The 23341-nt window shown below is 41.9% G+C and overlaps 1 protein-coding gene across 1 annotated transcript in view; it reads left to right on the top strand.

The window, feature by feature from the left end:
- Positions 1–8088, top strand: part of DLGAP1 (DLG associated protein 1) — a 793827-nt gene extending 785739 nt beyond the window's left edge. Inside the window, exons 13-14 of the mRNA XM_045781889.2 lie at positions 1819–1971; positions 4740–8088. Of these exons, the coding sequence (XP_045637845.1) occupies positions 1819–1971; positions 4740–4949 (363 nt within the window). The 3' untranslated portion in view covers positions 4950–8088. The remainder of the gene's footprint in view (positions 1–1818; positions 1972–4739) is intronic.
- The last annotated feature ends 15253 nt before the right edge of the window (positions 8089–23341 follow it).

Raw genomic sequence — 23341 nt, 5'->3', positions numbered from 1 at the left:
GAACAATTTAGTTCTTAGTTACTGGTGAGATAAAGACCATAAAACTCCATTTGCAATGTACTTTGTTAAAGCCATTATCTGTCTGTTCTGAACCTAGGTGTTGAGAAACTTTTTTTTAACTTACTAAATGAAAATACTCCATAGAAATTCTTTAGTGTAATTCATGTGTCAGTAGACTTGAGTTTAAACCAAATACTTACAAACTTCAAAAATTACGTCTTCCAATGAATTCCAGAACTATGGGTAGTTTGAGAAGTGTAAGTTTATAAGTACATTTTTATTTGCATTCATTTTGAAACCAGACCAGTAATGCTAGTCAATCAAGGGCTATAAAGTTCTTTCCAACCTATTAACTTTGATGAGCACTGACCTTGCACTTTCTGAAAGTTGGTTTTTAAAGTACAAAATGCCCTCAGGTTATTATATGGCATGAGGTTTCGTAGTATATCAGAGTGGCCTGAATACCCACAGGTAACCAAAACTGACCCAGATGGAGGCCTCTGACATCTGGAGGCTCCCACCCAGCTAATCGCGAATGCCTTTAGCTACCGTTGGTGGTCACGATTAACAATGAGCATGACCCCTTCAATCTCTTAGTTATGTTTTGTCTGTTTTACATCATATAAATTAGTGGCTCATACTTTGTAGTACCTCTCAGGGGTATATGGAAGGGGCAAAAAAAAAAAAAAAATCAATCCTTAGACACCGAAGAACATTTAATATTACCTAGAAAGTGGGTCATTACAGACATCTGTGTGAATGTATAGATATGTGTTCTCACATTTGCTATTTTATGTTATGGTTGATTTAAAACTAATTCATTTCCAAACGATTTTGTCGAAGTACTTGTATGATAAAATGACTTCCTATGCCAGTAACATCGTAATCGTGAAATGCATAGTACTTTAAAAATCCAATTATTTTATTACTCATCATTTGTTTACCCTATTGTTTCACTCAACACGATTGTTAAAACAAATCTTATTTTAGATTCCTTATCTGTTCTCTGAATAAGTTGGATGGCATGGAGTAGGATTCCAACTCTAATAATAATATATTGTATTTTTTCCCCAGAGACGGTATCTTCATTTAAATATGCTTTAAACGCATCTTGTTATAGTTTTTTGAAAAGTTTGGACCCTCTCCCCATACCACATTGATAGATGTTGTATTACAAAAGAAGAGTTTTACAACCTTGACATTTGAGAATCACTAACTCAGACAGATGAGTGTATAAAATTACCATTTGAAATGGAATCTTTAAAAAACCATCAAACTCGTAGAAAGAGAGAGTAGAAAAGTGGTTGCCAGGGGTTTGAGGGTGGGGGAAAAGGGAGAGATTGGTAAAAGGTACAGATATTCGGTTATAAAATGAATAGGGTCTGAGGATTTCATGTGCAACATGGTGACTATAGCTGATAACACTATTGTAAAACTGAAATTTGCTGAGAGTAGAACTTTAAACACTCTCGCACGCACAGAAAGATAAATACGTGATGTGATGGACGTGCTTATTAATTCTATGGGATGTGTCCTTACGCAATGTGTGTATATAACCAGTCATCACGTCGTACACTTTAAATATCTTACAGTTGTTATTTGTCAATTATTCCTTCATAAATCTTTATAGATAGATATAGATAGATAGGCAGATAGATAGGATTACCATTTGTAGCCTCACTTTTAGCTCCTATTTGAAAGCTGAAAGGCACTCATCTCCCTTATGTTATTTGAAATATGTGAAAATACCCCTTGGGTCCTGTGCTTGTTGTCCCAGACTGCCTCTAAAGCATGAATGTTTTTCTTTCTCTTGTACAGAATCCCAATGCTCATCCGAGGCCCACCTCCCAGGACTTGGCGGGGTTCTGGGACATGCTGCAGTTGTCCATAGAAAATATTAGTATGAAATTTGATGAACTTCATCAGTTAAAGGCCAATAATTGGAAACAGATGGATCCTCTTGACAAGAAGGTAGAACAATGTAGATTTTGTATGGTTCATTTAAAAACCTGCACAAACACTGGACAGTCTAAATAGGCTTCGGCATTCAGTCTTGCTGTTTACAACGAGAAATGGAGCTGATATCATATTAATCTCATTGTAATGACAATGTTTACATAGTAACCATTTGGGATATTATCTGTAATATGTCTCAGGCATATTTCTAAAGAAAAACCTGTCTTTGTGAATTGGAAAATGGGAATGTGGCTTTTTTGTTAATTAAACTTTAAGTTAAACCATTTTAGTCACTGGAAGGAAATGCCTCCATTTTGCTTTTTAAACTAAAATAAATGACATCTTCAGTGCATGATTAGAGCAAGAGTTCAACTTCCTTACACCCCTAGGATGTGTTTTCGAGAGAAATAGGAAGCCCTGAAAACTAACCGACTTTGATAATCATTTCATAAATATAGTAATAAAGAAACCACTGTTGTTCAAGTTTAAAAATATACACCATAAAGTTTCACAGTAATCATAAATGTTGGGATTTTTTTTTTTTAAGAGTTTTACTGTGGGTTGATTTGCCTTGGGGACTATTGCTCTCTGGGTTCCTCATTCAACAGTCTAGAAATAAAGACTCAAATTCTTTTACTTTAATGAGTAAACTGCAATTTTCACATCTGATTATGGTGGTTCCACCAGGCTCACACAGGTATCCAATATCCACCTCCCTAGGCTGGCCTGTCCTGCTTGACTTTATTAACCCTTTGCTTTCTTATGGCCTGAGGTCAAACAGTTCCAGAGACCGAACTTGTAAAAAAGTAGGCTTGGCTATTCCCATGAAGTGCTGGAGGCCCTTTTCAGATCTCCTTACCTATCAGAGAGCTAACGGCAATCCAGTCCATTCTGCGGCTCTCCATCATAGTGTCCGGGTTCATAGGGTCAGTAGACTCCCAGGAGAAATCCAGTCCGCAGGGCCGATGCATAATTGACAGGAGGGTTATTGTCATTGTCCCTCATCTCCAATGCTATCACCATCAACCTGGGGGTTTTAGTGTTAAGCATGAAAGTACCATTGATATACGTGTGGCCTCATACTTGGGAAGCCAGACATCCGCACTCAATCTAGTTTTCTTTAATCTGTGTTTAAAACTGTCTACTAAATGAGCATTTCAACTGTTCTTATTTTAAGAAAATGCTACAGATGTACATACATACTGGTAATTTAGTTTCTAGAGCTGATCCGTCTCATTTCTCATTCATTGATTTTTTTCAAATATTACTGTTTTTTTTTAAAGTACAAGTAAAGGACGATGTGACTAAAAAGTTTCCAATATTCTTGCTTTACAAAATATCACCAAGTTACCCAACAATGAAGATTTAAAATATCCAAAAATTGTGATGCTAAGAATTGACGTATGTACCCTGTTGACATTTACACAGTGAGTCATTAGTGAACTGGATTTCTAAATTTTTATACACTTTGTCTATGACCAGAGCTTTTCAGCACCCCATGAACTTGAGGGGAAGAAACGAAGGAGCACAATCAGAGTTGGCCAAATATTGTTTGCACTCTGGGTTCCTCATTCAGACTCCACTTTAAACAGCCTGCGGGCAACTCCAACGTAGTAAATTTGTCCAGGCGCTTCACCCAGGCACGCGAGGAGGGATTTGCAGCGATGAGTGTGGAAGAGTTAAGGCACAAAGAGTGCCCCGTGGGGAATCGTAGAATCCCTATTTTAAGATAACTCTCACAGTTGTGTCATGAGGACTGAAGGTATTTCACTCAAAATGAACACAACAGATTCACGCGGACCTCTTCGGAGTCTGAAAGCTCACCAACCTTAAAAATTCCTTCGTGGTTTACATTTGCTTCCTTCCCACTGCCTTTTTCCCCTGCAACCCAAGTGTTGAATGGCTTTTGTTTTTGCAGTGGCATTTAAAAATATCCAGCCGTTTCATAGCTTGCTGATGCTGAGGGGATCTTCTTTCAGTCCTGTGTTAAATTTTCACAGCACAGTGTCCGTCCCTGTGATTGGAATTGCTGTCTGGGTCACCACAGCCACCCGAGGCCTCTAAGGAGTGACATCCCAGCGGGATGTCTTAGAAGCTATCTTGGAACTGATTCCAGCCCTCCTGCCCCCCCCCCCCCCAGTAGAGGAACTCTCAGTGTCCCTTCTCCAGGGTGACCCCGGAAAGTATATCGCTGTGTGTTTGTGTGTGATGTGCAAACGGGTATAATAACTCACTTTGGCATCAAGAAAGCTAAAGAAACACAGTCTTACCATCTCTTCTTTGGCCATTTAGGTTTGGGTGGGCCCCGGGAGAGGGCGGGGATGTTTTTAAACTCTGAGCCGAGCTTGCACCCGTTGCCTCGCCTCCTTAGAGGGGACGCAGAGTTCCCGGAGCTGCCGCTGCCACCTAACCCATCTCTGGCACCCGGAAGAGTCTGGAGCCTCCAGAGAGAACCACACTAAATGTGCTGGGAGCCGCAGCCTTTCAGCAGGGGGCATTTTAAATACCCACATCCTTCCCTTGGAGAGACTAGTTCTGCAATTCAGCCTTACCCTTGGCCTTAAGTTTACCGGTATTCCTTTTTTTTTTCCCCCTGCAACTTTTGAATACCCAAGCCAGAATAATAAAGAAATATATATATATTTACAGTGTGCAGATCAGAACTAACCACCCTTAGGTTTAAAAAAAAAAAGTGTGCGTGTTCTAACTGCTGACCTATCCCAGTTTTTCCCAAGCTTGTCCTGAGAAGCTGTGTAATGTCCTGAACCTTCTGCTTTGATCAGGAGAGAAGGGCCCCTCCTCCAGTGCCAAAGAAGCCGGCGAAGGGCCCCGCGCCGCTGATCCGGGAGCGCTCGCTGGAGAGCTCGCAGCGCCAGGAGGCCCGCAAGCGCCTGATGGCCGCCAAGCGCGCCGCGTCCGTCCGCCAGAACTCGGCCACCGAGAGCGCCGAGAGCATCGAGATCTACATCCCCGAGGCGCAGACCCGGCTCTGAGCGCCCCGCCGCGCCGCCTCCGCGCTCCGTCGTCCCCCCGCCCCCTGCCCGCCCTCCGAGCCGCTCTGTCCCGGAGCTCAGTGACTTCCACTGTCGCGGTGTAGTTGTCGGTCTTGCAGGAGCCGTCCCCCAGTAGCCCCCGCCGCCCGGCCCGGTTTGCCCACGTTCTCCACCGAGCTGCGCCCCCCGCCCCGTACTGACGCGTCACCCTGCCTCATCCGGAGAGCCGGCCCTTTCTTTTCTTGGCAGAACCGAACCCACCTGTGTAGACATGGCCCCTGTAGGTCGCCCACCGTCCTCAGTTCTCCCGAGCTAGTCTGTCCCTAGAGCTCAGCAATATAAAATCATAGGGTATTTCAGAAATCCAGTATCACCGGGTGACCCTCTGGGACTTAACCGTCTTCCACGTGAAAGAAACTGGGGCTCCGATTCCCTTTATTTCCCCGAAACGGTTATTATTTTGTAAAGCAGAGGGAGCACTTTATTTCCAACCTCAGAAATCACGCCATCTCACCGGAATCGATGAGTGACAATCCAAGAGGGGACCAAGCTGGGCTGGGGGTGGGGGACCTGGATACGTAGTGGGGAAGGGAGAAGCGAAATCTGCAGGTGCTGGGGGTAGCTGCTTCACTCACAGCTGCACAAACTGCCTCACTGTTATTCCATCAATCACTGCTTCAAATGTTTCAATCAGCAGAAGATTGTAAATTCGATCTTTCAGGGAAATTAATCTATTCTGAAAGGCAATAAAATGAAGAAAGGCAAGGAAGCACTGATAGTTTCAGATATAATACATAAGGGGGATTTTTTTTTTCGTCCTATTATTAAGAAAATTTAGACCTGAAATGTTTTATCAACTTTTATTGTACTATGTGTATTATATTGTTGTTGTGGTGGGGGTCTTTAAAGGGGAAAGTGTTGGTCCTCTTAATTTGTTAGTGTCCATCCTGGGGGGGGCCTCCCTAATTACCCATATATAAGTACACATCTGCTTAAGAAGTGCTGTAAATGGCAGCTAGGGTGTTGTCAGAGAGAAGTCTGGATTTTCCCATCATCCCTTTGAACGCTACACATCCATCTGTTGTGACCCAGTAGTTTGTAACGCAGACATGTTTTCTCCTTTGGTCTTCTCTCACTACTACCCAGAGCCCTATCACACCCCAGCATAAGGACTGTGTCCTACGTCCAACCGAGAAAAATCAATCTTCTACCCAAGTGGATAGCAGCCTCATTCCAAAGAGCTGCCCCTCATCTTGAGGTCGCAGGTGGTGAGAGAAGAAATTTGACCTGAAAGGTTCAGCAACCACGAGGAAGGGGGAAAAGTCATGATCCACGAGCACTGAAAGAAACCCAGGCTTTTGGCGGAGAATGTGGATTTGCGTTTTTAGGCAGTGTGCACTGTGCATCTAGCTGAAGTTCTCTTTAAATGCCCTTACTCGTAGCAGTTTAAACATTTAGGATGTGGTGATCTTAAAGTATCACTGGCATTTTATGTCCAGCTCCCACCCCAAAGCATTAGAAATTACCATCGAAAAAATGACGGACTAAAAACACACATCAAAGAAGCTTGCACCAGAGCTCTTTTAAAAAGTACACTCTCGTAGCCAGGTGCTAATTTAATTTTATTTATGAAATTAAGAGAGGTGATGGGTTCTGGCAACAACTATTTTCACGGACATATTCTAAAACCACTAGGGAATTCGCTACCTCTCAGAGCCATTGATGCTTTGAGCTATCTTTATAAACAGGGCACAAATGTTTACTGCTGTGGTTTACAAGAAAAGGGCTACTAACTTATTTAAAAACCAACCAACCAACTTTTAACTGGAGTGAACAAAGCACCTTGAGTGCTTTGCACGATTGGCGCTTACAGAGATTTCGAACTTCAAGTGTTCGCTTGTGTTAAAAAGAATATACCTTTTCTTTGCTTTGTAGCAACAATGGAAGGTCACACAAAGTTTGCATCAAGTAAGGCCAACTGCCGCCTTGGGTAGCCTATAGTCACATTCAATCCCGAGAATGACTTGGAACTCATAGATTAACGTAAAGGAAGCGACATCCACTGGAAGACCCATGTTCCCAACTACAGCTCCATGCCCTGAGGTAGAGATGAGATTGGGATTAAGAAATAGATTTCTAATACGATTCAAGATCATCCTACAGTATTTTCTTTGGAAACTGGTTTAGCCCAGGATATTTTAAAGAGAGACAAGAGAAAGTCTATTTATCTTGTCTATGTGAATGGTATTTGTATATTCATAAGCTATTTTTGGTAAGAATTTTAAATCTTTTAGCTGAATGCCTACAGGCATCATGACCTTTGCCTTCCTTAAAAACACAAATTGTACAAACACTTTATAAAAAGCTAATTATTGATCTTAAAACATGACCCCACATAAAGCTGCTTGTTAACCACTTGCCCCCTTAAGCTGACATCCATGAGCATAACCTTTGTTACATTGTTCTTTTTGATGTATTTGTAGAAATGTTTTTTAGTTCATAATGGAAAATGTATGTACCCTGAAAAATTACTTATTTTGTTTAACTTTGGTATAAAGCTGTTTGGGCATTTTCTTGGGGAGGGGGGGAATTACAAAAGAAGTTTGTCTCCCGCATCAAAAAACGTTCAAAGAAATTAAGTATTTATTATATTTTTTGCAGATGTTTCCATACAATTCACATAACCTTTTTGTAAAGAGAGATGAAGAAATGGATTAAAGATTTTTAATATTTGAAATGGTAAATAGAACTAATTTATTTGTAATATATTTCTGTTATTTATAGATGTTTCCTTAATGTTTTACTGTGCATTACCACTTTAATTTAAGCCTTATCCTTGTGAATTTACCATTTCTTTTTTAAAACATGTCTAGATGCATATTTTAAATAACTGGAATGTAAATCACTAGCATATCTGAATTCCCGATGTAATTTTTAAAAATTATTTTGGTTTGGAAAAAAAGATTCATTTGAAAGCCTTCAGATGGAGGGGTGGGGAACATTTTTATGGCTTTATGAAGTGGAATTTCATAGGCTTCTTTACCTAGATTGTGTGTGGACAAAAAAAAATTGTAAATAGATGAATGTTTCCCATAATGTAAAAAGAAGAAATTAATAAAATAATAATGCACTGCTTTCAGGTCTGTGTGTTTTCACTACAAAGCCCTGCTTCTTCCAAAATATAATTGTCTTTGGAGGGAATAATTAAGCCATTAAGAAACATATCATTCTAACTTTCATTGTGACAACACATACGCTAGCCACGGTTGAGCAGATGGGTAGACCTGTTTAAAACACTGAAAACCAAAAGGCCTTTTACTGTGATGATCACATGCCTATGAACGTTTCAGGTTGGGGAGCTGTATATTTCATGAAAGAAGTTATTAGCCTCTCAAACATGTGAAAATCTGCATGTCTTACCCACTTGGATCTCTTCTCAGACATTTCATCCATTTTGTTTCCTACACAGCTCCTACCCTTGGAAGATCAGAACAATGCTTTGTGGTTTTTATTGCATCCCTGAAGTAATGAAAAACTATCCTCACTGAGGCTTAGTGAGTTGCCCAGTGGGACGCAATTATTAAGTGACAGATTTGAGTCCAAAATCTAAGCCTCTGTTGAGCTTCCTCTTCGGTGGAGTCTCTGTCCTACTTTCCACATTTAAAATTGATAATTATTTGCCACTGTCCATTTCCTCTGGTTTTCATCTTGGTCATATTCATAAACCTTACTTTATACACAAAAATACAGATTTACACCCAAAAAGGTAAATTAGAATGTTTTATGAAGTGGGCTTACACATCTCTGAAAGGGCCAAACTCTGAAACTTGTGTCCACAGTAGTTCTTCCCCGCCAAGTTCTTGGGCAAACCCACCCATGGATATGCAACAAACATGGAAATTAAGCAGATAAACCACTTTTTCTGATTTTTGTACAAAAGCAAGACCTTTGCCAGTTTCCAAAATAACACGATGTACTTTTGAAACTGTTTCAAAAGAGGATCGATCAAGTGGCTCAATCTCTGTGAAACTGCAAAGATCTCATTACTTGCCTGAGTTCATGCACTGATAATTCACGTAGTGTGAACCACGATTATACTTCTTGCCTTTTGCCAATTCTTATATTTCACCAGGGCTTCTTAAACATTTTGGCAATCCTAAAACAAAACGAGTTTGTTTTCGCATGTAAAACTTTGAATTTCAGTGAAGCAAATTTCTACTTCCCATGTAACACGGTCCACTCCCTCCAAAAATGTAATTTTGTTTTTTATAGACATTGAACAAAATTGTTTGCTCTAAACATGAAATTTTTTTTAATATCTTTGAAAGCCACGCCTTGGATGCTGGAAAATACAAATTGATTTGGTTTAAATAAATGGCATGTTAAAAAATCACAGCGTCTGAATGTGTTCATTCTCAAATGCCAGTGATATGAAAGGGTCTGAAATGTACCTGAGGTTTGCTCAATAGGCTGTTTGACTTTCAGCTGCTAAACCAAGATCAGATCAGCTCCTTTTGCAAACAGAAACTGATGACCGTGCCTGAAAACCCTCTTTGGGTCCCAACTCATTTACTGTGAGTTTACAGATGAGATCTTAAATTCCTCTGTAAGTCACTCATTATCTCCCCTAAAGCAGAGAGAGGAAATAGTGTGCTGCTTCCTGGTCCACATGCTTCCCTCTGGGCTTACTGTTGGCTTAGGGAGGCATCACCAGACAATCACAGGAATGTGAAACCCCAGTACAGATGATTCCTGATTCCTGGGTCTCCGTTTAGCCTGCCAATGGATTACTTCATTATGTTTCTATGTAAATGAGTACAAGCCTGAATTTATAGAAAATGGTTGAAAGCCGGAAAGCCCTCTGATAAACATCAAAAGTCAGGCTCTGTCATGTAGCCGATTCAACTCGCTATTCATTGCACCCAGTGTTTTCATTAGTACGTTTGAAGATTGCCATTCTTCCTCTTCGCACTTCGAGTCTTCCGTCTGGGAGAAGTAGACGCTAATTTCCTCCTTCCAGATTACTTGATACGTAAATCATTGTCATGGGGAGCTTCTATAGAGATCACAATAAAGAGATTTTTCTGTAGAAAAATTCATCTTTTCACTTTGGAAAGAGATAAAGGGAAGCAAACAGTCATAGTTTTCTGTTACAAGGAGGAAAATGCATTCTCCCTATCGACACTAAGGAAGGCGATATACAACAGTTACAGGTTTTGTAGTCATAAATCCTGGTGCTTTCGCTCTTTCTGAGGGTCAATGCTCTGCAAATAGAAAACACTCCTGCAGAACCAGCCTTCTGAGGTTTGCAGACATAGTTCTCATTTGATGAGCATTCCCTCTTCCTAGGGCTTTCAAGTCCAATGCCTGCCAGCAATATCTACTAGGAAAAATGAGGAGAAACATCTGGGGAGTTAGATAATATTATACGGATGGTCCCATAAAGTGTATTGGAGGAAACATCTCTCCAGATTAAAATACAAACATTTTACTAACTTTAAAGGAGGGCCCATTTGAAAGGATCTGTGGTCCTAGGGAATAACCTCTTGCTATGAAAATGTTTGTTTACTTTTGTAAACTTATTTTTTTTTTATTTTTAAATTTTTTTAGTAATCTCTACACCCAACGTGGGGCTCAAACTTACAACCCCAGGGTAAAGAGTCCAACTGAGCCAGCCAGACACCCCCGTATATTGCATTTTTAAAAATACCAGCTTTGTCACATCGTTTCCTTTCTAGAATAAGCCCTACCGTACTTTGCAACCTTGGCCAATACAATGTCTGTCTGTAATTCTGATGTATGAGAAGAAGCAGACCTCAAAGACAGAACTTAAACAAAGGTAAACGGGAGATAGGTTAAATAATTTTCTCTTAGATTCCTTTCCAGTTTGATTTAATGTAACACGTTGATCAAGAGCCTCCCCTCTCCCCAGCACGCTCAATGAAGAAAGAGATTTTCTCCTCTACAGCCTGGCCTCTGGCCAGAGCAGTACCTGGGAGATCTTGGTGAACCTGGTACATCCAATGTTGAGCTTGACAAGCATAAAAGAGCAACTCAAGGGCTCCTGAGTTGTTTCTTACATTAGTCAAGAAAGACAATGAGTCTGAAATGATTGACGGATGATCCTTTCAAAAGAGCTGGTGTCTTTCTGTCCAGCTTTGACTGGTACCCCAAGGGTCCCTTGACTAGCAGATTCTTCAAAATGAAATCTTACAGAGAAAGGAAAAAAGTGATCGATAGTTCGGAAAATTAGAAGAGTGAAGAGATGGTGGCACGGGAAAATGGGCTTTTTTTTCTATTAACTGAGTGTGAGTGAGTGTTAAGAGCTTTGTAAATAGTGGCGAAGTGAGGAATAATTATTCAGATAATTCTGAGTAATTCTGGAGACAAAGAAAGAAAGTAAAACACCCTAACCATGCGAGCCTAAGACGTCTCAACGTTAGATTCCTCAGGATCTGTCAGTGGCTGAATTCATCATGTAGTTAGCTGTTCTCAAGGGCACTTCATTTTAAGATAGGTTAAGAGAAGGCCAAGGACTAGCTATTCTTCCAGCAAAGGCAGCACATTAGAATTGAGTTAAATATTCAACTGAGAGAACTTGGGTTAAATATTAAGGAAATGCTTACTTGAGGAAAGTATGAAGTCTTGACTACCCTGAGAACCTTGGTATATCATCCTGAGAGAAGCTATTCTGACAATGCTGTCACTTCACGAAAGAGAGCAAGGCCCCCCATGGCTCTTAGTATTTTAAATTTCTTTATTAGGGCACCTAGGTGGCTCAGTAGGTTAAGTGTCTGCCTTCAGCTCAGGTCATGATCCCAGGGTCCTGGGATCGAGCCCCATGTGGGGCTCTCTGTTCAGCAGGGAGTCTGCTTCTCCCTCTGCCTGCTGCTCCCCCTGCTTGTGTGCTCTTTCTCTGTCAAATAAATAAATAAATAAAATATTTTAAAAAATAAATTTACTAGATAATAAATACAGAAAAGACAGGTCTCTCACCCCCTCCACACCCCACAATCCCTGTTGGCTTCAGCCCAAAGTAATACTTTCCGAGCAGCATTTCTGTCAGTGATTCCGGATTCACAAGCAGAGAGGATCCAACTGGGAGGAAATAGGGCAGAGGGAAAGTCCCCACACCCTCCACGGGAAAGACCCATGTGACATTTTGATTGTGATATTCTGACGTGGGTTTGGACAGGAAGGTATTGCCATAGGCTTACACATATTTCCAGCATTTCTCTTAGAAACTAGACTAACTCTCTGATCCCTTCAGAATTGTGCCATGAGTGGGCCTGTCTGTCCAGCAGAGACAGGGCCATTCTGCAAGTGAGAAAGAGCTCAGGTGAGCTCACACAGACCACCTGTGTTTGAATCCCAGCTCTACCACTGACAAGCTGTGTCTTTTGGGGCAAGTTACCTAACCTCTCTGTACCTCAGTTTTCCCACCTGTACAATTAGGATGAAAATAGTACTTACTTCCTAAGGTTGTTCTAAGGATTAAATGTAAAGCTCTTAATATGGTGCCTTGCAGATAGCAAGCCTGCAAAGGTTCATTCTCATTATCACCATCATCACCATTATTATTACACATTTACGTTTACTGGGAAAGTGCCTTGTGTCCTGGCTATATTGTTTCATATGCAGTTCATAACTTAATCTTCTAGTAACCCACACTAATGAGGTAGTCACGACAAGTAACTTACAGAGACTTTACGGAGCATTCCAAGGTCCCCAGTAACTGACAGAGCTAGGCTTTCAGTCCCATCTAACTCTAGATTCTTTGTTCATATGTGTATGGTTTGTGCAAGCCAAGCCATTTATCTGTCGGTTTTTTACTGGTGAAAAAGGTACACATATAAAAATTTCAAACAGAACAAAAGCGTAGACATTGAAAATAAGCCTATTTTTTGCTCCAGTTCTTTTCTACAATATTCAACATCTTTGAACAATTTATTGTTTTTCCTTTTGAAATTTACCTATGCATACTCAAGCATATATATTTTTTATTTCCCCACAAACATGAAGCATACTAGACACATTCCTTTATTGTTTGCTTTCCTTCATTTAATGATGTGTTGCTTCATTTCAGAACATTATGACCCTCCTAGTCTCTTTATTGGCTCCATAGCATTCCATTTTATGGATGAACCATAATACATTATTTAGTCCCCGGGTTGATGAACAGTTAGGCTGTTTCCACAGCTTGCTATGCCAAACAAAACGTGCAGTAAAAATCGTTTTACAATGTATCTTCAGTACAGGTGGAAGTGTATCTACAGGTCATACTCCAAGACAATTGGACGTGTACTTTGTTTTTAAATATTGCTAATGAACTTTCCAAAAAGCCTACCTTGATTTTCAGTTCACCAAACATGGATGAGTTTTAGCACCTACTTTTGCAAACAAGGAAACAAATCATTCCTAAAGTAAATTCGGAGGCATGCTTAGAACAACAACAAAAAAACAAAAACCCGGAATCTTCCAATTGGCTTTCAACAAGGAAGGAAAAAAAGTCTCTGGAAATGTGGAGGTGGTTCTAATGCAATCTTTTATGTAACTCCCAGAACGAAGGTGCCAGAACTGAAGGAGAAAGTTAAGCATGGCATGAGCCCTAGGGTGTGAACTCATCCGGGTACTCGGTCTATTTGCATACACCTGAGATGATAGCCTAGGAGCCCAACAGGCTCTGACAGCAGGGTCTGGGCTCACGGTGGGGCTCTGTCTGAACTGGGGCCGAGCACTTCGATGATTGGTAGGTTTATACCACAGGACATCAACTTCTATGCAAGGAAGTTGTTTTTTTTTTCTTTAGTTTTTTTTTTTTTTTTTAAGTGAAACTTCTCTTCTAAAAAGGCTTTAAGATGATTTACAGAATTAAAACATGAAACTCCAAACATATTTTTAAACAAAAGAAAGAAAGGAAAAATTGGTGGATGACTTCAAGTGCTCAGGCCCCCAGGGTCCTGAGTTGGCAAGTGAATACTCAATTTCTTTCTAGGCTTCCTGATAGCCATGGCAAAGTGGTCAGCATTTTAAAGTTTGTCTGGGGGCGCCTGGTGGGCTCAGCTGGAAGAGCATGCGACTCTTGATCTCAGGGTTGTGAGTTTGAGCCGCACGTTGGGTGTAGAGATTACTTAAAAATTAAATCTTTAAATAAATGTTTGTCTTCATTCAGTTTGGAGACTCCAAAACTTTAAAAGTTCCTTCCATGCACAAAGAGCTACCAAAATAATTTTGCGTATGTCGTACACCTAACGTGTGAGTACAACTACTTTGCTCATTACAGCGCTGACAAATGACCACAGAGAAGGAAGTACAACTACTACTGTGTCTTTAAAATCAACCTCCTTGGGGCGCCTGGGTAGCGCAGTCGTTAAGCGACTGCCTTTGGCTCAAGGCCTGATCCAGGCGTTCCGGGATCGAGCCCCACATTGGGCTCCTCTGCTGGGAGCCTGCTTCTTCCTCTCCCACTCCCCCTGCTTGTGTTCCCTCTCTCGCTGGCTGTCTCTGTCAAATAAATAAAATCTTTAAAAAATAAAATCAACCTTCTTTTACTTAAACTGATCTGAGTGACTCTTGGTTCTTGGCAAACAAATAGTCCCATAATAAGGCAGAGTTAGTTCTGACATCCTTGTTGAGACCGACATCCTCTGGAATTCAATCCAAGAATATGTCCTTCCCTCTAGGAAGTAAGCAATATTTTAGTGGGTCCTTTTTTTTTCTTTTCTTTTCAAGCAGACCTCCTGACAAATAAGAAGTCCTCCTTTTCCTGCTCAGACGGGCCCGTATCAGAGCGTGTGACTTTCAAGACCTATTTGTCTGTGAGCAGGAACTCTTCATTTCCCAAAAGCATCCCTTTGTCTCTCTAAAGGTTGCAACCCTTTCTTCCCAGCAGGCTTGGCTGCTGTTGCTGGGCGGAAGTGGCAGCTGTCCCTTGGGGCTGTTACCACCTGATACCGGTGTTCATGCTGTGACCCAGAGGCCAGTTTCAACAGCATTTAGGCAAACAGCCCTGTGCCTTTTAACACACATTAAGACGGAGGACTCTCCTTCAGTGTGGGAAAGCCACAGAAGACTTCACACAGCAGTTAGGGTTCTAAAGTCTGGTTAATATTTCAGCCTCAGTCTTGGAAAGACTATACTTGGACATTGAATTTAAACATCCATTTCTTAATTTAATGTAAAACACTGGGCTGAGCTGTCCCTACCCTCTCGTAACCACATTCTACCATATGGAAGGTGGGAGAAGGTAAGGGAAGAAGACACACACCGCAAATGCAGAAGAAGAAAACCAGACAATAACCTGAGAGTAGACCAAAGCCTTGTGCCTTCGACAAAGGACATCAGGTGATTAACTGCAGGGAAGGGGGCAAAGATCTATGGAAGGTGTGACTTGCAGGCTTTTAACAGCCCTGAGAGCAATGGTTCTCAAACTTCGGTGTGCCTAAGAATGACGCAGGGATCACTCAGCCACCCCAACCCTCAAAGCAGATCCTGACACAGTACTGCTGCTCTGGAAGCCAGTTCTGCATTTCTAACAAATTCACCCCGGGAATCTAACGCCCGAGATCATGGGCCACCCTCTGAGAAACGGTTGCCCAACAGCGGTCTTCCACCTGGGAAGCTTTAAGAAATCTTCACAGGAGATCAATTACATCAGAATGGGGGGGAGGGGGAAGGGCAGGGAAGGCCCAAAGTATCCACATCTGGATGAAGCCAAGGTTGAGAACCCCTGCTGCAGAGGCATTTTAAGCAAAAGGAACAGGTTGAGCAAAGGCATGGAGGAAGGTCAAAGCAAGTGACATGTCTGAGGAATCAATTACAGGTAATTAGGTATGGCTAGAATGACAGGTGCATAGCGGGGTGCTGTATTTTAACTCACATGCCAGAGCAAGGACAAACAGAAATTATTGTACTTTGCACAAGGGGAAAAAAAATCTATCCTTCTCTAAAGCATTACTAGGATTTTATGACCCACTTACTAGTGGAACACAAACAATTTTTCTATTTGTATCCAAGGGGAGTTTGTCTGGAGCATAAAGATGTCAGTCAAGTGCAAGGCTTCCCATTGACGTTAAATATCTCTGCCAGTCTGGCTCTTCAACAGTCATTTTAAGAATTAGAACACAGGGGGCCCCTGGGTGGCTCAGTCGGTTAAGCAAATGAACACCTCTTGATTTCGGCTCAGGTCATGATCTCAGGGTCGTGAGATCAAGACCCTAGTCAGGATCTGTGCTCAGTGTGGGGTGTTGAGATTCTCCCCCTCTACCCTTCCCCGCGTCTGAGCTCAAGCTCTCTCTCAAATAAATAAAATCTTAAAAAAAAAAAAAATTAGAACACAGAAGGCAGAAAGTTCAACATCTTATAGATACTCCCATAAATTGACGTGCTTGCATCAGTTTATTTTCAAAACCATACTTTGCAATAAAATGTGAATCAATTACTACACACCTGAGACTTTCCTGTGTAGTCATGTAGTGGAGAGAATCAGCATCTTACAAAGAATCACTAGGGGCGCCTGGCTGGCTCAGTCAGTACAGCATATGACTCTTGATCTCAGGCTTCTAAATCTGAGCCCCAAGTTGGGTGTAGAGATTACTTTAAAAACATTTTTAAAATTTAAAAAAGTCCCCTCCAAGAACAGTTTTCTCATGTACCATTGTCTAGCACCCATCTGGGCTGCTGGAACAAAATACCATAGAGTGGATGGCTCAAACAATAAACATTTCTCACAGTTCTGGAGGCCAGGAAGGTCAAGATCAAGGCACCAGAAGACTCAGTATCTGGACAAAGTCCAAAGTATCCTTACAAGGCAGAAGGAGTGAGGAGTTCTTGGGTTCTATTTTATAAGGGCACCAATCCCACTCATGAGGGCTCCACCCTTAGAACCTAATCACCTCTGAAGACCCCATCTCTAAATACCATAGCTTTCGGGATTAGGTTTCAACATAGGAATTTGGGGGGCACCTGAGTGGCTCAGTCAGTTAAGCATCTGCCTTCAGCTCAGGTCATGATCTCAGGGTCCTGGGATCGAGTCTCACATCGGGCTCTCTGCTCAGCAGGGAGTCTGCTTCTCCCTCTCCCTCTCCCTTTGTGCTCTCTCTCTCAAATAAATAAATAAAATCTTTAAAAAAAAAGGAATTTGGTAGGGGTGGGTGGATGAAACAAACACTGAGTCTCTAGCAACCACCTTCCTGTTTTTGGATAGCCCCAGAATCTGGAGAATATTGGCCACATATACTCAATTTTTTACATCGTAATCATTGCTCTTCTCCTATAGAGGCTTAAAGTCTGAGAAGTCAAATCCTATACAACAACAACAACAAAAACTGTGACCATTTGTGTTACAAAGTATCCTCGAGGTCTGGTCTGTAAATGGACTTTCTTTCTTTCTTTCTTTTAAGATTTTATTTATTTATTTAATTGAGAGAGAGAGAGAGAGGGAGCACAAGCAGGGAGGAGGGGGGGAGAAGCAGACTTCCAGTTGAGCAGGGAGCCCGATGCTGGGCTCGATCCCAGGACCCCAGGATCATGACCTGAGCCGAAGCCAGACGCTTAACTGACTGAACCACCCAGGAGCCCCTGGACTCCTTATTCCAATTAACCTTCACAACAGTGAATCTCCTGGACAGTCAGATTTGAGATTTCTCTCTGGATATTTCATATAAGAATGAAATTTGAATTATAGTTGACCCTTGAACAACACAGGTTTGAACTGCATGGGTCCACTTATACATAGAGGTTTTTTTGATAAATACAGTACAGTGCTATAAATTCATTTTCCTTATGGTTTTCTTAATAAATTTTCTTTTCCCTAGCTTACTTTATTGTAAGAATACAGTATATAATACATATAACATATAAAATACGTGTTAATGGATTATTTATGCTATCACTAAGGCTTCTGGCCAACAGTAGACTATTAGTAAAGTTTTGGGAAATCAAAAGTTCTATGTGGATTTTCAACGGTGTGGGGGGTTGTAACTCCCATGTGGTTCAAAAGTCAACTGTATGAGGAAGGAAACCACAGATCCTGAACTTTTCAGGGCAATTTAGATATTACAGATTTTGTCTATAGTTGTTGATATTGCTGTATATACAAATCAGGAAAGAAAAGTCCTTTGGCAGGCCAAGCGGTTTAATATTTGATTCAGAAACATACTGTTCTTGCCTTCATCAAATCACTGCTATTCCTCCCTTACCCAGAAATCTATGCAGATTTTCTACAGATTATAATTTGCAAATCTAACTGGCCTCCAGAGTCACCCTCTCTGTCCTCCTTACCTTTAAATGAGCTCTAAGACCAGTTGGTCATTTATATACGTACAAGTGGTCTTATGTATATAGAAATATCAGTGATTATACCAGCTTTCCATGGCCCTGGAAATTATCTGGGGCCATCCACTCAGTTCTTCCTCCTCCCCACCCCAACTCCCGACCTGGGGAAGTCCACAGTAACTACTCTAGATTTCTATTAATTCTGAGGAAGGGGCTTAAAGTCTGTGGCCTTTGTAGCCTTTGGGCTCCTGTGTATAGAAACAAGGCTTGTATTTGGAATGATGTTGAATCAGCCTCAAATTCAGTACCTTTTCCTTTTCCACAGGCATCCACGCACCCACAATCTAAAAGGCTTCATGAATTCAGGATGTGGGCCACGAGGAGACAAAGTGAGTGTCAAAAGCACAAAAAAGTATTTGGCATAAAATGGTTCTTAAAGGATAGCAGGATTCTCAGAGTAGCCCTCCACCACCTCTCCTCCTCGGAAGCCTGGGGACCAACTTCCCAGCACCCACAAGCACTGTCTCTTTCTTCCCCGCATTGTTTTTCTCTAGACCTCTCCTCACTATCTAGCCTACAGTAGAAGACGCATAAATAAAATGTCTTCTTTCCTTCTCCCAACTAGAATGTAACCCCCAGAACAATAGGGATCTTTTGTCTGTTTTATTCCTTTCTGTATTTCCAAGCAACCTAGTAAACAATGCCTGGCATGCAGAAGGCACTCAATAAATACTAGTCAAATGGATGACACTTGAAGTTATTTCTTGCCTATTCTGTAATAATCTATAACACCTTATTCTGTAATATTCGTAATAAATTATTCTCATCTCTTCTGTAAAAAGTTGCTATCGCAGTTGTGTTTTTGTGTTAGTTTAGGTAAAGGGGAATTGGGGCTCCCGGGTGGCTCAGTCGGTTAAGCATCTGCCTTTGGCTCAGGTCATGATCCCAGGGTCCTCGGAACAACCCCCATGTCAGGCTCCTTGCTCAGGGGGGAGCCTGCTTCTCCCTGTCCCTCTGCCTGCCGCTCCCCCCTGCTCGTGCTCTCTCTGTCAAATAAATAAATAAAATCTTTAAAAAAAAATAGATCAAAAGGAATTATATCCAAAGGGCATGAGATAACTTGGGGTGAGGAGAAGGCATTAAGTGTAGGAGGCAGATGGGGGATGGGGAGAGGGCATTAACTGTAGGAGGCAGGTGGGGGATGGGGAGAGGGCATTAACTGTAGGAGGCAGATGGCACTTAGGTAAAATCACTAACTCAGAGTAAAAGATGACCATGAGTATGTAAGCCCCTGGCTCCTCTTTTCTGAAATTCTGAGGAATGTTGGTTGGGGTGAGTACGAAAGCCCCCATCAGATGAGATGGGAACTATAGTACTTATTTATTTATTTCTATTTATTCAAGGTAGGCTCCACACCCAACATGGGGCTTGAACTCATGAGCCTGAGATCAAGAGTCGCATGCTCTACTGACTGAGCCAGCCAGGCACCCCTGATCTTATCTGATTCTCTCACTAACTTATATATAAGATCCATCACAAGCATTGGTTTTACCATTAATCAGTCCTGCCCTAGTTCAGGAGCCGGGGGATTGGCTTCTCCACCACCACCGAACCTGTCCTCTGTGGGAATGTGGGAGTTGGGGTGTCCATGCAGGACCAGTTTATTTGGAGTTTTATCTGCAGGGTAAGCCATGGGCAGTGTGTCCTGGCCGCTGAAGGAACTGCTGTCCTGATGCCTCAACGGCGCAGAAGGGTGATTTTCTCCATGGTCACATGGAAATGATGCTTCTCATAGGCTTGGCCTGGAGACTTCTGACTGCATGATGCTTTCTCTTCTCCCTCCCTGTCAGCACTTCTCACTGACAACCCAGCCATCTCCAAGGCCACAATGCCCACCTCCCTTCCCCTCCCCATGGCAGCCATGATGGCACCTCGCCTCACTACCTCATCTCACCACACGACCAGCCCTTAGTCTGGTAATCCCTGGCTGATGTTCACTGCTGTTAGGGCATAAAGCTATGCCTCCCTGTTCCTCTCTTCTTTCGATTCTCAGGAGTGTACTTTGAGGGGTGCCTGGGTGTCTGACTCGTGGTTTCCATTCCAGTTGTGATCTCAGGGGGGCTCTGCACTGGGCACGGAGTCTGCTTGACACTTTGTCTCCCTCTGCCCCTCTGCCTTGCTTTCTCTCTCTCCCTCTCTCTCTCAAATCAATCAATCAATCAATCAGTCCTTTTTTAAAAAAGTGTACCTTGAGAGTAAAACCAGTGAACAAACTGTACGTGTTTTTCTTTGCATTTCTTCCATCACACTCCTCATGGTCCTCAAGGCCTATGCATGCTTCAAGCTAAATGCAGAAGAAGCCACACAAAAAAGTCTGAAGAAGGAAAACACAGAAAGTCTGACTCTTTTTTTCACACAGGTAAATTCTGTCGCCGCCATTTACGTGTGAAGGCACCGATGTGCAGAGCTGTGACTTGGGCACGATCACAGCCAAACGATTCCGTGCAGCTGAACTGGGAACAAGGCTCCCAACCCTCACACCTATGGGCAGTGAGCGTTTTAGTCCTTGTGTCTGCCCAGAAGCATGCCGAGGTTGGCTAATATTCCATACGTATGACCTCAATTGTCCTGTCTCCTTCATGACAGAATGTCAGTAAGATTGAAGCAGCAGACAGAGCAGGACAGAATACTGGTCAAGAGCAGTCAGGGAGACCATTCAGCCCAGAATTCAAACCCCAGCTCAGTCAGTTACCAACTCCATGACCTTGGCTAGCTCATTTCTTAGCTTGTTAAGCCTCAGTTTCCTTGTCTGTCAAAACCAGATAATAATACCTATTTTACCTACTTCAGAGATTGTTGTGAGGATTCAACTGGATGACATGTTTCACAGAAAACATTCAGCAGAACAAGAAACAAGCGCTGGCGAGGACGTGGAGAAAAAGGAACCTTTGAGCACTGTTGGTGGGAATGCAAACTGGTGCAGTCAACTTAGAAAACAGTATGGAGGATTCTCAGAAAGTTAAAAATAGAATTACCCCACAATCCAGTAATCACACTACTGGGTATTTACCCAAAGAATACAAAAACACTAATTTGAAAGGATATATGCACCCTATGTTTATCACAGCATTATCTACAATAGCCAAATTACGGAAGCAGCCCAAGTGTCCATTGATTGATGAATGGATAAACAAGATGTGGGGTGTGTATATATATTATTCATACATAAAAAAGAATAAAATCTTGCCATTTGCAACAACATGGATGGAGCTAGAGAGTATCGTGCTAAGCGAAATAAGTCAGTTAGAGAAAGACACCATATGATTTCACTCTTACGTGGAATTTAAGAAACAAAGCAAATGAACAAAAGAAAAAAGAGAGAGAGGCAAACCAAGAAACAGACTCTTAACTATAGAGAACAAACTGATGGTTACCAAAGGGCGGGTGGGGGGTGGAGATGGGTGACAAAGGTGATGGGGACTAAGGAGTGCACTTGTGATGAGCGCAGGGTGATGTATAAAACTGTTGAATCACAGATCACGGGGGCGGGGGGGCGGCTGGCTGGCTCAGTTGGTGGGGCGTACAACTCTTGATCTCGGGGTTGTGGGATCGAGGCCCATGCTGGGTGTGAAGATTACTTAAAAAATAAAATGAAATCTTAAAAAAAAAAAAAGAATTGTTGAATCACTGTATCATACACCTGAAACTAATATTAAACTGTGTGTTAACTATACTGGAATTAAAATTAAAAACTTAAAAAGAAAAAAGAAAACATTCAGCAGAGTCCTGGCACACACGGTAGGCATTCAATAACTGGCACCTTGAAACTATTACAATAGCAGAAGTTTTGAACTTTTGTTTCTTAAACAAAGGCCTGAACCCTTTTAGTTGCGACATCTTAGATTAGCTATTAAATCGAACAGCTTTTTAACCAGTTGAACAGGTTGTTTCGTGCTGTTCATTTTTTCTGCATTAGTCATGAAGACTCGAGGCCCAGCCACTCATCTTTTCTCCAACGTTCTCCAACGTAAAATTTCAAACATGCAGCTAACTGAAACACTTCTACACTGAACATCCCACCAGAGGCCCCCTACTGAGATCTTATCACTAACATTTTACTGGACTTGCTGTATCACCTCGCTACCCATGACCCGCCAACTATCTTTCTTATATTTTATGCATTTCGAAGTAAATTGCAGACATTTCCTTCTGAATACGTCAGCGTACCTCACTACCTCGAGGTTAGTGTTTGCTTACATTTTCTAATCCCTGCCTTATGATATAGAAGCTACTCCGGAGATCAGTCTGTCCCACTCCCTTTACTCCACAGACGTGGAAGCTGAGCCAACACACGCATCTCTGGAAATGGCATGAGTTTTGAGCGTGGTGACCCCAAGCAACTCACAGAGCCAGTTGTTCTCCATTTCATTTTTTTAAAAGTCTTTTTTTTTTTAAGACTTTTTTTTTAGAGCAGTTTTCTTTTATTTTATCTTTTCAAAATAAATGGTTTCCATTCACCTATTGACGGCCATCTTTGTTGCTTCCCAGTTTGGGCAATGATAAATAAAGCTGCTATAAACATCCGTGCAGGTGTCTGTGCGGACACAGGTTCTCAACTCTTTTTAGATCAATACCAAGGAGCACAATCGCTGGATCACAGGGGAAGAGTATGCTTAGCTTTGTAGGGACTGCCAAACTGTCTTCCACAGTGGCTGGACCATACTGCATTTCCACCAGCAACGAATCAGAGTTCTGTTGTCCCACATCCTCGTCAGCACTCAGTGATAGCAGCATTCCAGATTTTTGCCATTCTAATAGGTGTATAGTGTTCTTTCATATTTGCTTTGATTTGCATCACCTGGTTTGGTGAAGTTCATCTTGGATACTTCTAGGGGGTGCCATGGACTGATCTGTGTCTCCCCAAAATGTGTATGTTGAACTCCGTAACTGCAGTGTGATGGTATTTGAACACGGGGCCTTTGGGAGGTAACTGGGATTAGAAGAAGTCATGACGTGGGGCCCTCATGATTGGATTGGTGCCCTTACAAAGAGAGACACAGAGACTCTGTTTGCTGTCTCTCCCATGTGAGGACACAGCCAGAAGATGACCGTCTGCA

Source organism: Ursus americanus, chromosome 19 (assembly GCF_024610735.1).
Source record: "Ursus americanus isolate L20-20 chromosome 19, mUrsAme1.1.p, whole genome shotgun sequence".
NCBI lineage: Eukaryota > Metazoa > Chordata > Mammalia > Carnivora > Ursidae > Ursus > Ursus americanus.
The sequence above is the reverse complement of the archived record's forward strand: the minus strand, read 5'-3'. Positions and strand labels throughout refer to the sequence as shown.